This window comes from Pan troglodytes, chromosome X, assembly GCF_028858775.2.
Source record: "Pan troglodytes isolate AG18354 chromosome X, NHGRI_mPanTro3-v2.0_pri, whole genome shotgun sequence".
Taxonomy (NCBI): Eukaryota; Metazoa; Chordata; class Mammalia; order Primates; family Hominidae; genus Pan; species Pan troglodytes.
Window position 1 is genome coordinate 4173304 of NC_072421.2, and position 15312 is coordinate 4188615.

Consider the following 15312-nt stretch of genomic DNA (forward strand, 5'->3'; position numbering starts at 1 on the left):
TCGTCAAAAAACTAGAAATAGAACTCCCATATGACCCAGCCATCACATTACTAGGTATCTGTTCAAAGGAAAGGAAGTCATGATACTGGAGAGACATCGGCACGCCCATGTTTACCGCAGCACTATTCACAACAGCCAAGATAGGGAATCAGCATAGGTGTCCATCAACAGATGAGCAGATAGGTAAAGAAAAGGTGGTATCTACACACAGCAGAATACTATTCAGCCATGAAAAGGAATACAATCCTCTGATTGGCAGCAACATAGATGAAACTGGAGGACTTTATGTTAGGTGAAATAAGCCAGGAAAAGAACATTAAACAGCACTTGTGCTTACTCATACATGAAAGCTAAAAAAAAGCTGATCTCCTGAAAGGATAAAGAAGAACAGAGGATACTAGACGCTGGGAAGGGAAGACGTGAGAGATAGGGAGAGGTTTGTTAAAGGATACAAAATTACAAGCAGATAGGAGGAATATGTTCCAGTGTTCTATAGTCTTGTAGGGTGACTATAATTAGCAATAACATATCGTATTGTTTCAAATACATAGAGGATATTGAATGTTCCTAACACAAAGAAATGGTAAATAATTGAAATGGATATGCTAATTACCCTGATCTGATTACTCCATTCTTTGTATCAAAGCATCACTGTCTACCCCATGAATATGTACAATTATTATGTGTCAATTTAAAAAATAAAATAAGCCTGGGAAATATGGCAAAACCCAGTCTTAAAAAAAAAAATATTAGCTGAGTGTGGTGGTGCATATGTGTGGTCCCAGCTACTTGGGAGGCTGAGGGGGGAGGATCGCCTGAGCACAGGAGGTCAAGGCTGCAGTGAGCTGTGATCACACCACCACACTCCAGCCTGGGTGACAGAGTGAGACCTTGTCACAAAATAAAATAAAATATAAAATAGGCTGGATGCTGTGGGTCATGCCTGCAATCCCAACACTTTGAGAGGCTGAGGCAGGCAGGTCACTTTAGGTCAGGAGTTCCAGACCAGCCTGGCCAACATGGTGAAACCCGTCTCTACTGAAAATACAAAAATTAGCTGGGCATGGTCCCTGGTGCTTGTAATCTCAGCTACTCAGGAGGCTGGGCCAGGAGAATTGCTTGAACCTGAGGGGCAGAGGTTGCAGTGAGCTGAGATCGCGCCACTGCACTCCAGCCTGGGTGACAGAGTGAGACGGAGTAAATAAATAAATAAATAGAAATGAAATCAAATATAAAGTAATTTGTTAAAGTAAAGTTTACAGTGGTGAATACGCCACTATGGCCAAGAACAGGACACCTTTCTCGAGGCTTCCTTCACTCTACAGCACGAGCAATACCTGATTATGTCCAGCCCGGTACTGAGCCTGCTTGCACGGCACTATAAGGCATCCTCAATAAACTGCAAGTGAATGTCAGTGAACTACTTTTTTTTTTGAGACAGGGTCTTGCTCTGTTGCCCCCAGGCTGGAGTACTGCAGCGTGATCCTGGCTCAGTGCACTCAGCCTTCACCTCCAGGGCTCAAGCTATGCTCCTACTTCAGCCTCCTGAGCAGCTGGGGCTACAGGTCTGCACCACCACGCCAGGGTTTTGTTTTTTGTTTTTTTTAATTTTTGGTAGAGACAAGGTCTCACTATGTTGCCCAGGCTGGTCTCAAACGCTTGGGCTCAAGTGATCGTCCCACTTCAGCCTTCCAAAGTAATGGGACTACAGATGTGAGCCACCACACCCATCACTGAATTTCTTTATATTCCTCATTCATGGAACAGTATGTGGCACACAACAGGTGCTCAATAAATGTGTACAGGCCAAATGAAAGAGCCTGAGATATCATATTTTTCTTTTGTTTTGCGACAGGGTTTGAGTCTGTCACCCAGGCTGGAGTGCAGTGGTGCCATCACAGCTCACTGTAGCCTCGACAGGGTTTGAGTCTGTCACCCAGGCTGGAGTGCAGTGGTGCCATCACAGCTCACTGTAGCCTCGACAGGGTTTGAGTCTGTCACCCAGGCTGGAGTGCAGTGGTGCCATCACAGCTCACTGTAGCCTCGACAGGGTTTGAGTCTGTCACCCAGGCTGGAGTGCAGTGGTGCCATCACAGCTCACTGTAGCCTCGACAGGGTTTGAGTCTGTCACCCAGGCTGGAGTGCAGTGGTGCCATCACAGCTCACTGTAGCCTCGACCTACCCCAGGAGGCCATCCTCCCACCTCAGGCTCCCATGTAGCGGGGACCACAGGTGTGTGCCACCATGCCTGGCTAATTTTTTACTTTCTGTAGGGATGCGGTCTCACTATGTGACTACTTTTTAAGGTGCAGGAGCAGAGTCTGTACTTGTAACTGAGACTGGGTAGTCTGCAAAGCTGACCAAAGCTCTTTGCCCCAAGAAAAGCATTTCTTGACCCCTGGAGCCCAGGAAAAAGACAGAAATACATGCAAATACAGCCTTGAAAATGGTGCATGTGTAAAAACAAGATTGTCATACTATGCTTTGTTGACTGTAGTAAAAAGATTACAGTCCTGCTGCAGAAACCAAGAGACTTTAATAATATCTAGAAATGTTCAAAATATGTGAAATAAACTAAAAAAATATATATACTTAAAACTGCAAAGACCAAGATAAATCCAAGAACATCTAGAACTCAACTGTATTAGTCCATTTCCAGTCTGCTATAAAGAACTACCTGAGACTGGGTAATTTATAAACAAAAAAGATTTAGTCCAGGCGCGGTGGCTCATGCCTGTAATCCAAACACTTTGGGAGGCCAAGGTGGGCGGATCACGAGGTCAAGGAGATCAAGACCATCCTGGCTAACACACTGAAACCCTGTCTCTACTAAAAATACAAAAAAATTAGCCAGGCGTGGTGGCGGAAGCCTGTAATCCCAGCCACTCAGGAGGCTGAGGCAGCAGAATGGCGTGAACCCGGGATGCGGAGCTTGCAGTGAGCCAAGATCACGCCACTGCACTCCAGCCTGGGCGACAGAGCAAGACTCTGTCTCAAAAAAAAAAAAAAGAAAAGAAAAGAGATTGAGTTGACTCACAGTTCCGCATGGCTGGGGAGGCCTCAGGAAACTTACAATCATGGTGGAAGGCGAAGGGGAAGCAAGGCACATTTACATGGTAGCAGATGAGTGAAAGCGAGCAAAGGGGGAAGTACTACACTTTAACACCATCAGATCTCCTGAGAACTCTATCATGAGACTGTACTAGGGCAATGTTGCTAAACCGTCAGAAACCACTCCCATGATCCAACCACCACTCACCACGTCCCGCCTCCAACACTGGGGATTACATTTAAACATGACATTTGGGTGGGGACACAAAGCCAAACCATTTCATCAACCAGTAAGCGTATACTAGACACTTACATGTCTGTGGCACAAGTTGTACTTCTGAGATTTTCTCATATTGATCAGGACAGATACTTATATTGGCTCAAAGTCATGTTTTCCATTTAGCTTCTTTTGACTTAAGATATTCTAATTCAGGTATGCTAGCAACGGAAATACCTTATAAAATGGAGCTTTCAAATGACACACTCATTGATTATCAGAAATGTCCATGAGCAAAAATAATTCTCCTGTAGATTCCAAATCACTTCCTGACCTTAACAAAATTCAGTGGAGTGGACGGAATGAGAGGTCCCCAAAAAGATACATCCATGATCTTGCCCCAACAACCTGTGAATGGGACCTTATTGGGAAACAGGGTTTTCACAGATAGAATTAAGGAGCTTCAGATGAGATCATCCTGGAACAGGGTAGGCCCAAATCCAATGACAGGTATCCTCATAAGAGACTCAAGAGGAGGCAGACACACACAGAGGAGAAGGCCACATGGGGACAGAGGCAGAGACAGCAGTGATGCGGCCACAAGCCCAGGGATGCGTGGAGCGCCCAGGAGCTGGGAGAGGCAGGGAGGATCCTCCCCTAGAGCCTCCAGAGGGAACTGGATACACCTGTAGTGGATTGAACTGTGGCCCTCAGAAAGATCTGTCCACGTCCTAATGCCCAGACCTGGAATGAGACCTTATTCAGCAATAGGGTCTTTGCAGATGTGATTAATTGAAGGATCTTGAGATGAGATCGTCCTGGATTAGGGTGGCCCTAAATCCAATGACAGGTGGCCTTCCTTCTAAGAGACTGAAGAGGAGACAGAGACACAGAGGAGAAGGCCACATGAAGGTGGAGGCAGAGACTGCAGTGATGTGGCCACAACCCCAGGGATGCCTGGAGCCCCCAGGAGCTGGCAGAGGCAGGAAGGATCCTTCCCTGGAGTGCAGTCCTGAGACACTTTGATCTCAAACTTCTGGTCTCCAGGACTAAGAGAGGATAAAGTTCTCTTGTTTAAACCTTTCAGTCTGTGGTAGTTTCTAACAGCAGCGTCAGGACATTCATACGTCAAACTACACACGTGAACTGTCCAATACACTGCAGTGGAGAAAAATTCAAAGAAAAACAAAGAGGAGAAATACGAAGTACAAAAATGGAAATCAATGGGAGAGGTGACAGAGAAGTGGGGGTGGGTTACATGAGGAAATGAAAGTTACCAGAGAAAGGTAAATGATTAGGTGCGTGCGACGTGGCCCTAACACAGCATTTCTTCCTTCTTAAATAACATTTCAGTTGCTTGTTTTGCACTTTAGCACGAAGGTGAGTTTCCCAATAGGGTATCTCTTTGGGTCGCTGGTCCTGGAGTTACAAGCCACCACAATGTACTGAAAAACCACCCAGGCCAGGCTGGGAAGCAGAGCTCTGAGTACAGACACTCATGCGATCTGCGCCAACCCTGCCGCCTCAGACGTTAACAACCTCCTGAGCCCATCCTCCCTCACCTGCCCGCAGCGTTCTAACAGTAGTTGGGGGAGTTGTATTCCTGTTTCTCTCCGGGTTTGGGGGGCGACCCTGTGTGAATACATTCAGCTGTGTGAATAATGCACAAATACAGGAATGGAGCATTAAACTCCAGGAGCAAATGTCTCATACATACCTAAAAACATTTATGGAGAATATTAAACAAAGTGCTCTTGGACAGTAGACATTACATAAGATCATGGGAAAGGTATTAATAAGCGGAAAAAGATAAATAATAAGTGAGCACTAACTGATGATCTTGCCTGAAAGAAAAAGCAGAGACAGTGTGTGTGTGTGTCTGAGAAACAGCACTCCCCCGGACGCCTGGGCAGTGCCCTCTGAAACCCTCAAATTTCTGTCTCTAAACATACAGACTGCTTCCAATTCTTACCAAGTGGAGAATAAATTCTCATTATACGGCATTTGGCATTATTAAGCAAGTTAAATTGATCTGTGGTGACAGCTACACTTGCAAGGACAATCTGCTAATCAGCATGAATGCAAGCTCGAGATTTTCGCCTGAAAAATTCATGACCAGGCTAGGCATAGTGGCTCATGCCTGTCATCGCAGCATTTGGGGAGGCCAACGCGGGAGGACTGCTTGAGCCCAGGAGTTCAAGACCAGCCTGGACAACACAGTGAGACCTCGTCTCTACAAAAAATTTAAAAATTATCTGGACGTGCTGGTGTGTGCCTGTGTTCCCAGCTACAGCCTCTGTAGTCCCAGGAGGCTGAGGCAGGAGGATTGCTTGAGCCCAGGAGGTCGAGGCTTCAGTAAGCTATGGCTGCACCACTGCATTCCAATCTGGACACAGAACAAGACCCTGTCTCAAAAGAAAAAAAAAAAAAAAAAACGCTCATGCAGTGGCTCACGGCTCTCATCCCAGCACTTTGGGAGGCCGAGGCAGGTGGATCACTTGAGCCTAGGAATTTGAAATCAGCCTGGGTAACATAGCAAGACCCTATCTCTACAAAAAAATTTTAAAAAGTTAGCCAGGTACAGTGACGTGTACCTGTCATCCCAGCTACTCAAGAGGCGGAGGTGGGGGTTTGCTTGAGCCCAGGACGTCCAGGCTGCGGTGAGCTGTGACTGCACCACCGCACTCCTGACTGGGCAACAGAGCAAAACTGTCTGCAAAAACAAAAAAAGAAAAATGAAAAAAATTTACGCCAATTGTGCCACTAGCTCTATCATTTGCCAGTAAAATTTGAATGTAGCCATTCCGCCTATCTACATCTTCCAGTAAAGTGGATGGTGCAGGCAGAGATACCCTGGGCGCTGTGAGCTGATGTTCTCCCTCCTACTCAGCTGGAAAAACACCCTCCTAAACTATCAGCTAACACACTACCTGCCCCAGTTCTGAGGACCCGGGCTGGCCTTGGAAGACAGGTGCTTTGGAAATGCATTCAAGAAAAGGAAGGCAGGGGTTTTTAGAGAAAAGAAGAAAGCCGTCACTAGAATTTCACTAGAATTTCATCCCACCTTGACTTCTTCCTCAAAAATCCTTGTCCCGATACCTTCAGATTAAAAACTAAAATTTAGGCCAGGCGTGGTGGCTCACACCTGTAATCCCACCACTTTGTGAGGCTGAGGCAGGTGAATCACTCGACGTCAGGAGTTTGAGAGCAGGCTGGCCAACATGGCGAAACCCCATCTCTACTAAAAATACAAAAATTAGCCAGGCACGGTGGCACGCACCTGTAACCCCAGCTACTCGGCAGGCTGAGGCAGGAGAATTGCTTGAACCCAGGAGGCAGAGGTTGCAGTGAGCTGAGATCGCGCCACTACACTCCAGCCTGGGTGACAGAGCGAGGGTCCCTCTAAAGAAAAAAATAATAATAATTAATAAATAAATATAAAATCTGTGCTCCTCAGATGAATCAGGGAGGCTGAGGTGGGAGATGAGAAAGAACTTGAGGGCCAGTTAAAGCAGAAGGAGCAAGCACTGGGGCGTGTGAGGGTTGGGGCAGAGTGGAGGGTGAAAATATAGCCCCGGGCACGTTGACTTGGGCATCACAGCAGTGGCCCTCAAAGTGGAGTCCCAGGGTGGCTTCCCGACCTCAATTTAGGGATGGCTGAGGTCGTTTTTCTGACTCCAGTTCAGAATAGTGATGAATTTTCTCCTATGCCTCAACTAAACACCACGCAGCACAGCAGACAGGCTGCCGACGGAGGGAGGAGAGGCCAGCAGCCCTTGTGAAAGCTGGACACTAAAGAGATTCACAAAACCCAGAAAATACGGGCAATCTCCTCACGAATGTTTTCTCTCTTTTTAGAGACAGGGTCTCTCTGTCGCCCTGGCTGGAGTGCAGTGACGAGACCACAGCTCACTGCAGCCTTGACCTCCCAGCCTCAGTGATCCTCCCGCCTCAGCCTCCCAAAGTACTGGGACCCTGGGCGTGTACCATCATGCCCAGCTAATTGGTTTATTTATTTCATTTTATTTTTTGTAGAAATGGGGTCTCACTATGTTGCCCAGGCTGGCCTCCAACTCCTGGGCTCAAGTGATCCTCCCACCTCAGCCTCCTGAAGTGCTAGGATTACAGGCGTGAGCCACCATGCCCAGCCTGAATGGTTTTAATTCTAGAAAGTGTGGTTACACATTTTTTTTCATTTAAAAATGCTATGTTCTCCTCTGATTATTATTTAACTTCTCATATATATTATTTATGTATTCTGTTTGTTTATATTTCAGTCTCTACTTTAATTTCAAATGTAGTCAGTGTGGACAGCTGTAACACACAGAAATGAAAGTTCTGTGGGTTGTTAATAACTTTGAGCTGTGTGTTGAAGGGTTCCCGAGGCCAACATGTTTGAGAACCACTGCACAATGCCTAATGCTCCCCGTGGAAGAGGCTCCACTGCAGACAGATTCCACCTTCTCTAGGATCTTCTGCACCCTGTCTGCTATGCTGTATTGTCTTAGTTGACACCTATGAAGAAAATTCATCACTATTCAGATCTGTCGTTGGAAAAATGATCTCACTCATCTGCTGAAACACACTTCAGGAACCCCATAGTCCTCTGGGATGCCACTTGAGAATCACTGCTGTCACAACTAAGACAAGATGGCCCGGGGGCTTTCTCTTACCCTGCACTCTGCTGTATGTCTTGTGTGTCCCTGTGTTTTGTTCTTGATGCTTTAGCTGATTTTTTTTTTTTTTCTTTTTCTGAGACAGTGTCTCGCTCTGTTACCCAAGCTGATGTACACTGGTGCAATCTCAGCTCACTGCAGCCTTGACTTCCTGGGCTGAAGCAATCCTCCCACCTCAGCCTCCTGAGTAGCTGGGACTACAGGGACATACAACCACACCCAGCTAGTTTTATTTTTATTTTTTGTAGAGATGGGGTCCCACTATGTTGCCCAGGCTGGTCTTGAACTCTTGGGCTTAAGCAATTCTTCTGTCTCAGGCTCCCAAAGTGCTGGGAGGACAGGCATGAGCCACCACGTCCAGCCTTTACCTGACTCTTGAGTTAAACTCTCTGGGAGAATAAAACCACAGAAATGGATGAGGAAAGAGAATAGGATGGAAGAAATCGGAGCTGAGCTTGGGTCCTTGGAAAGTGCATGATTGATTTTCTTCCAGAATGTGCCACACAATTTTCATCTGACCTAAACATGTCTCATTCCATGAAAATAAAATCTGCATCATGATATGATCTCCTTCCTAATCACATGGCAGATTTTACCACATAGATGGTTTTCTCTGTGCTTAGTGGAAGATTGAGATAATCACTTAAAGCAATAACACAGACAAGGCACAGTCTCACTTGATCCTGCTAAGAGTGGGAATCCAGCAAATGGAGCTGCGATAGGAAAGGTGCAGACACGGGCTGCGAAGGGAGCAGGAGGACTCTGACTGCAGGCTGGCTCCACTTGTATGTGCAGCAGTGCCCTCCCTCCAGCCACCAGAAGTTTCCGGGTTCAAGGAGGTGAGGAGAGCAGCTTGGGAGCATTGCTCTCAGAGGCAGTCAACACATACAAAATGTAGATGGTTTCAGAGCTGCTAATCAGTATAAAGAAAACAGATGGGCTGCTGAGACAGGGCATGGCCCAGGAGAACAGGGGAGGCCCCAGAGGGCTGTGGGAGCAGGTGACAGGTGAGCCTGCAGCATGTGCAGTAGAAGAGAAAGGGCCAGCCCTGGCTGGGTGTGGTGGCTCACGCCTGTAACCCCAGCACTTTGGGAGGCCGAGGCAGGTGGATCACTTGAGGTCAGGAGTTTGAGGCCAGCCTGGCCAATATGGTGAAACCCCCTCTCTACTAAAAATACAAAAATTAGCTGGGCGTGGTGGTGCACACCTGTAATCCCAGCTACTCAGGAGGCTGAGGAAGGAGAATTGCTTGAACCTGGGAAGCAGAGGTTGCAGTGAGCCAAGATTTGCGCCACTGCAGTCCAGCCTGGGTGACAGAGCGAGACAAGAAAGCAGAGGTTACAGTGAGCCAAGATTGTGCCACTGCACTCCAGCCTGGGTGACAGAGCGAGGCGGAACAGAAAGGAAATGAAAGGAAAGGAAAGGAAAGGAAAAAGGGGAAAGGGGAAAGGGGAAAAGGGAAAGGGGAAAGGAAGAGGGAGAGGGGAAAGGAAAAGGAAAGGAAGAAGGGAAGGGAAAGGGAAGGGAGGAAGGAGAGAGAGAGAGAGGGAGGGAGAGAGGAAGGAAGGAGAGAGGGAGGGAGGGAGGAAAGGAAAGGGAAGGAAAGGAAAGGGAAAAAGAAAAGAAGGAAGGAGGAAGGAAGCCAGCCTTTGGGCAGGGGGACAGGTCAGGCTTCCTGGCACGTTTAAAAAGCAGTGGGAAGACAAGGAGGGGCCAGGCTGTTGTCTAAGGGGGGTGGACAACCCACAGGCAGACCGTCTCAGAACCTCATATGATAACGAGCCTCCGATTCTGCTCCAGTCATCCGGGAAGCAACAAGTGGGCTCCCAGGGAATAGGGACACAGCTGATGCGTACGTGGACAGGATGCCTGCAGCTGCTTCCAGGAAAATGTACTGCAGGCAGGAGGGGATGCAGGAGACTGAGAAGGCTTGGGGTGGTCCAGGCGAGCTCAGGCCGGCCGGAGCTGGGGAAGAGCACAGGAATGCCTGGGAGAGTTGGGGTCGGCGAAGCTGGTAACTCTCAAAACACCCACCCATGTGAAGAGACACAGGGCTGCTGAGAAATTGAAAAAATAATATTCACCCAGAAATAGACTCTAATTAGAAAAAAGGAAAATAAAAATAGGCTTACTGTGAATCAATAGCTCCCTGCCTCATGAAATGCACAGGTCAGCAGACTGGGCTTTGATTGGGAGACGGTTATTCATTTAATTTAATTATTCATTTTCTTTTTTTTTTTTTTTTTCTTTTTGAGATGGAGTCTCACCTCTGTTGCCCAGGCTGGAGTGCAGTGGTGCGATCCCGGCTCACTGCAACCTACCCGCCTCCTAGGTTCAAGCGATTCTCGTGCCTCAGACTCCTGAGTAGCTAGGATTACAGGCACCATGCCTGGCTTTTTTTTGTATGTGTAGTAGAGACGGGGTTTTACCATTTTGGCCAGGCTGGTCTCGAACTCCTGACCTCAGGTGATCCAACCACCTCGGCCTCCCAAAGTGTTGGGATTACAGGTGTGAGCCATGGTGCCTGGCCTAATTATTCATTTTCAATTAGCCTAATGATTTATTACATTATAATTAGGTTATTTTCTATTCTATTATATTCTAATATATTTAAATATTCCAATGTTATAGCCTATTAACAATTCTGGTAACTTTATATAATTCGAATACAGTCATTCTAAGAGTGTAATATTCTATTCTTTTTAAATTTATTTTTATGTATTTTTAACTTCAGCATACCCTGAGACTAATATTCTGTTTTAATTATAGTCTAATAATTCTATGTTGTATTCTAACAATATTATGTCCTAATAGTATATTGTATTCTAATAATAGTCTACTCTATCCTAGAATCAATAAAATTTGGGGCACACGAACCTCACTCTATTTAAAACCATTAGACTACAGGATACAACGATCCTCAGGCAATGCTGCCCTCGTGTGGTCAGTGTTATCACTGAAGGAAAATGTGGTGCTTTTCCTTGGGTGGATGCTGATCAATATGCCTAAGTTATTTTTAACCTTTTGGGTTTGCCTAGGACATAATGGGCTAGGGTGCATATTGAGAAGTTTGGTTCTATATGATTTGTAGGCATGCCTCAGCAAAGAGTAATGGAAAATTCAAAAGACCAACAGGCCGGTACGTAGGTAGATTATTGATAGCTAGATAGACAGAAAGGTAGAGATAGAGGGATAGGTAGGTAAGTAGATGATTGATAAATACATAGATATATAGAAAAGCAGATAGATGAATAGGTAGATAGATGATTGATAGATGGATAGGTAGGGAGGTAAACAGTTACACAGAAAGATGATAAATAGATGGATAGGCAGATAGATAAATAGGAAGTAGATGGATAGATTGGTACATGAATGACAGAGATGATAGGTAAATACATAGATAACAGGTAGGTAGACAGATAAAAAGATCGTAGAGATAAAGAGATGGAGAGAGATGGATATATAAATATATAAATGACAACTTAGATGATAGATAAGGATAAATGGATAAACAGATACATACATACATACAAAATAGGTAGACCATAGAGATAGACAGGGATAGGTGTGTGGGTGGGTGGGTGGATGGATGGATGGATGGATGGAAGGGTGGGTGGATGGATGGATGGATGAAGGGGTGGGTGGATGGATGAAGCGGTGGGTGGGCAGGTGGGTGGATGGATGAAGGGGTGTGTGGGTGGATGGATGAAGGGGTAGGTGGGTGGATGGATGGATGGATGAAGGGGTGGGGGGGTTGGGGGGTGGATGGATGAAGGGGTGGGTGGATGGATGATTGAATGAAGGGGTGGGGGTAGATGGATGAAGGGGTGGGGGTGGATGGATGAAGGGGTAGAGGGGTGGGGGGGTGCGTGCATGGATGGATGAAGGGGTGGGGGTGGATGGATGAAGGGGTGGGGGTGGATGGATGAAGGGGTGAGGGGTTGGGGCGGTGGGTGCATGGATGGATGAAGGGGTGGGGGTGGATGGATGAAGGGGTGGGGGTGGATGGATGAAGGGGTGAGGGGGTGGGGCGGTGGGTGCATGGATGGATGAAGGGGTGGGGGTGGATGGATGAAGGGGTGGGGGTGGATGGATGAAGGGGTAGGGGGTGGGGGAGTGGGTGCATGGATGGATGAAGGGGTGGGTGGATGGATGGATGACAGGGTGGGTGGGTGGATGGATGAAGGGGTTGGAGGGTAGGTGGGTGGATGGATGGAAAAGTATATAAACATAGATAAATAGGTGGGTAGATGGATGGATGGATGATAAACAATACACATGGATAGCTAGACAATGAAATACAGGTTTTTACGGGTTCCACTCTCCTCCTGCGGCATCTCAGGCTCCGGTTTTGTGGTGGAATTCTTTGGTAGTGCTTGTTCAACATCGTTCTGATCCCTAAGCTAGTGTGGGAATTAACGGATTCACTTTCTTTATAAAAGAGGGCAGAGATAAGTACACGGGGGCAATGACCCCTGTCTGCTCCCCAAACAAAGTCAGCGACTGCCTGGATTTCCTGAGGTGGATGTTAGAATGTCACATGCTCCACACCCCCAGGAACAAGCGCTCGGTGCTCCCCGCCAGCAGGATCTGGCTTAGACACACCTTCCGGGCAGGAGAATGCCTCTCTTCCTTCCCTCCTTTGTTTCCAACTGAAAGGGAAGGTTCCCCAGTAAAACTCTGGTCTTTACCCCCTGCAGGGAATCAGAGAGATGTGAGAGAGGATCTGGCTTTTGCGACAATGGAGGCCACTCAGAGGATACGCTGGTGTCTGTCTTTGAGACTCGGGGGCAAGCAGAAGAAAGAAGGAAACAGGAAAAGAGAGAACCTAGGAGGCAGAGTGTCGGCTGTGGCAAAGCGCGGCAGAGGCTCCCCCAACCGGTGTTCTGGGCCCTCGCTGGCTGGGCTTCCTCTCGTCTTCATCCTAGAGAAGAGTCTTTCGTGCAGAGCCACACGGTGCAACAGTTCCTCTGACACGTAGCTCACTCCTTCCTACAGGTTCCTATCTGGAAAAGTGCCACGCTACTGTGTCATCTTAGCACTAACAACAGAACGAGGATGACGCCCACGTCCTGGGTTTCCAAGTGTTGCGTGCTTCCTTTGCGTTTCTGCTCAAGTCATAGTGGAGCTGTCTCAGGCATATGCTAGACTTGAACACTCAATCATGCTGACGTCCCAACAAATGACCGACCTCTCTGTTATGTGGTCGCAGGGGGGATGGCACCTCTCCTGACTTCCAAATCTCACCCAACACAGGTATCACAGGCGTTGGAACGAGAGTAACTCCATCTTGAACAGGGGCCGGGTAAAATGAGGCTGAGACCTACTGGGCTGCACTCCCAGACGGTTAAGGCATTCTAAGTCACAGGACAAGATAGGAGGTCAGCACAAGATACAGGTCACAAAGACCCTGCTGATAAAACAGGCTGCAGTAAAGCCGGCCAAATGCCACCAAAACCAAGATGGCGACAACAGTGACCTCTGATCGTCCTCACGGCTCATTATACATTAATTATAATGCATTAGGTACTAAAAGACACTCCCACCAGGGCCATGACAGTTTACGAATGCCATGACAAGGTCAGGATGTTACCCTGTATGCTCTAAAAAGGGGAGAAACCCTCAGCTCCAGGAATTGCCCACCACTTTCCCGGAAAACTCACGAAAAATCCACCCCTTGTTTAGCATATAGTCAAGAAATAACCATCGAAATAGCCAAACAGCAGCCCTCAGGGTTGCTCTGCCTAAGGAGTAACCATATTTTTATTCTTTTACTTTCTTAATAAACTTGCTTTCACTTTATGGACTTTCCCCAAATTCTTTATTGCGAGAGATCCAAGAACCCTGTGCTGGGGTGTGGGTCGGGACCCCTTTCCTGTACCACAGGCATACGGTTTTAGGAAAGAACATATTCTCGCCTTCCTTGCCGGCTGTTCATCCAGAAACCACTCAACTGTATTTGGCTGATTTACCTTGACCCAACCTGTGCCCTCCTGAGCTCTGCAGGTTACTTCAGAAAGGGTCTGTGCAGAAGATTCATTTTTTAATTTAATTTTTAAATTCTTTTTAAGACTAAACAAGTGCAGAAGTGATAAGGGGGGAAAAGAGTAGAGCAAGGAGTTCAATCTGTAGCTGACTGTGAAAATCAACTGACATAACTCACTACCTTCAGAGCAGCCCAGAATGTTAATTGTATATTTAAAGAAGATATGGATATTTCAATATAAAAATCTCAATGGGCATGCATGGGTGGTTCCTTCACAAGTTTGCGTTTTTTGCCTCTTATTCACACAAGCTCAATTGCTAATTCACATTGCCAACCTCAGCAGGGCAGCAGATGTGTGTGCAGCCACACTGTGTGTTTGTGACACTCACGTACCGTTTTCAAGGTTACAGAAATGCCGAGTGGACGAATGGGTGGGGGAAGGGGGTGCTGGCCTGTAAGATGAAGATTCTCTACAGAGACTCTACTTACCCCGAAAGCATCTCGAATATCAGGATGCCGAGGGCCCACCAGTCCACAGCCCTTCCGTGGCCCTTGCTCTGAATGACTTCGGGGGCTAGGTACTCGGGTGTTCCACAGAGGGTCCAAGTCCTATATGGGCGACAGAGACAGGCCCCCACAACACTCAGTGGTGCTTGGCTAATGCAGTCACCTTAGAAGCTCTGATTGTTACAATAACTTCGTTGAGTAAAACCACGCTCTGTTTACCCTCCTGTGCACATATTTTAATGTGTAAAGACAGTAACATTGTTTTCGCTGATTTCTTTCCATAGAAACATTTCTTAACGGGCTTGGAAGCTAAGAATTGGTTTTATCATCCTTGCTCCTGTTGCTGGTACTGTTACCACTGTTACTCAGAAGCAAAAAAAAAACCTCATTTTTTTTGAGTTATTTATACCTGTCTTAGTATAAATCATAAAGAATAAAATTAATTAATTAAAGGAAAAAGAACGAGATCATGTCCTCTGCAGCAGCATGGATGGAGGTGGAGAGGCCATTCTCCTAAGTAGACTCACATGTTCTCACTTGTATGTGAGAGCTAAACAGTGGGGACACACAGACACAGAGAGGGGGAAAAGCAGACACCTGGCCGCTGGAAGGAGAAGCACAGGAGAAGGATGAGGATGGAAAATCTACCTGTCAGGTATGATGCTTATTACCTGGGTGACAAAATAATCAGTACACCAAGTGTCATACAGTTTACCCATGTAACAAACCTGCACGTGTACCCCTGAACCTAAAAGTTCTTTAAATAAATAAATAAATAAAATTAAGTAAAAAGAAAATCCTTTATCCAAAAAAAAAGTGGCAGTGAAAAGAATAATTCAAGAACTCGCTTAGGCCGGGCATGGTGGCTCACACCT

At 46.8% G+C, this 15312-nt stretch overlaps 1 protein-coding gene across 6 annotated transcripts in view; it reads right to left on the bottom strand.

The window, feature by feature from the left end:
* The window catches only part of PRKX (protein kinase X-linked), a 109695-nt gene that overhangs the window by 23424 nt on the left and 70959 nt on the right, over positions 1–15312 (bottom strand). For all 6 annotated transcript variants that reach the window (XR_010154750.1, XR_010154751.1, XR_001714057.4 and 3 more), the window contains exon 4: positions 14420–14539. Coding sequence is in view for 3 of the 6 variants with exons in the window: in XM_016943616.2 (XP_016799105.1) it covers positions 14420–14539 (120 nt within the window). In the remaining 3 variants the exon portion in view is untranslated. The remainder of the gene's footprint in view (positions 1–14419; positions 14540–15312) is intronic.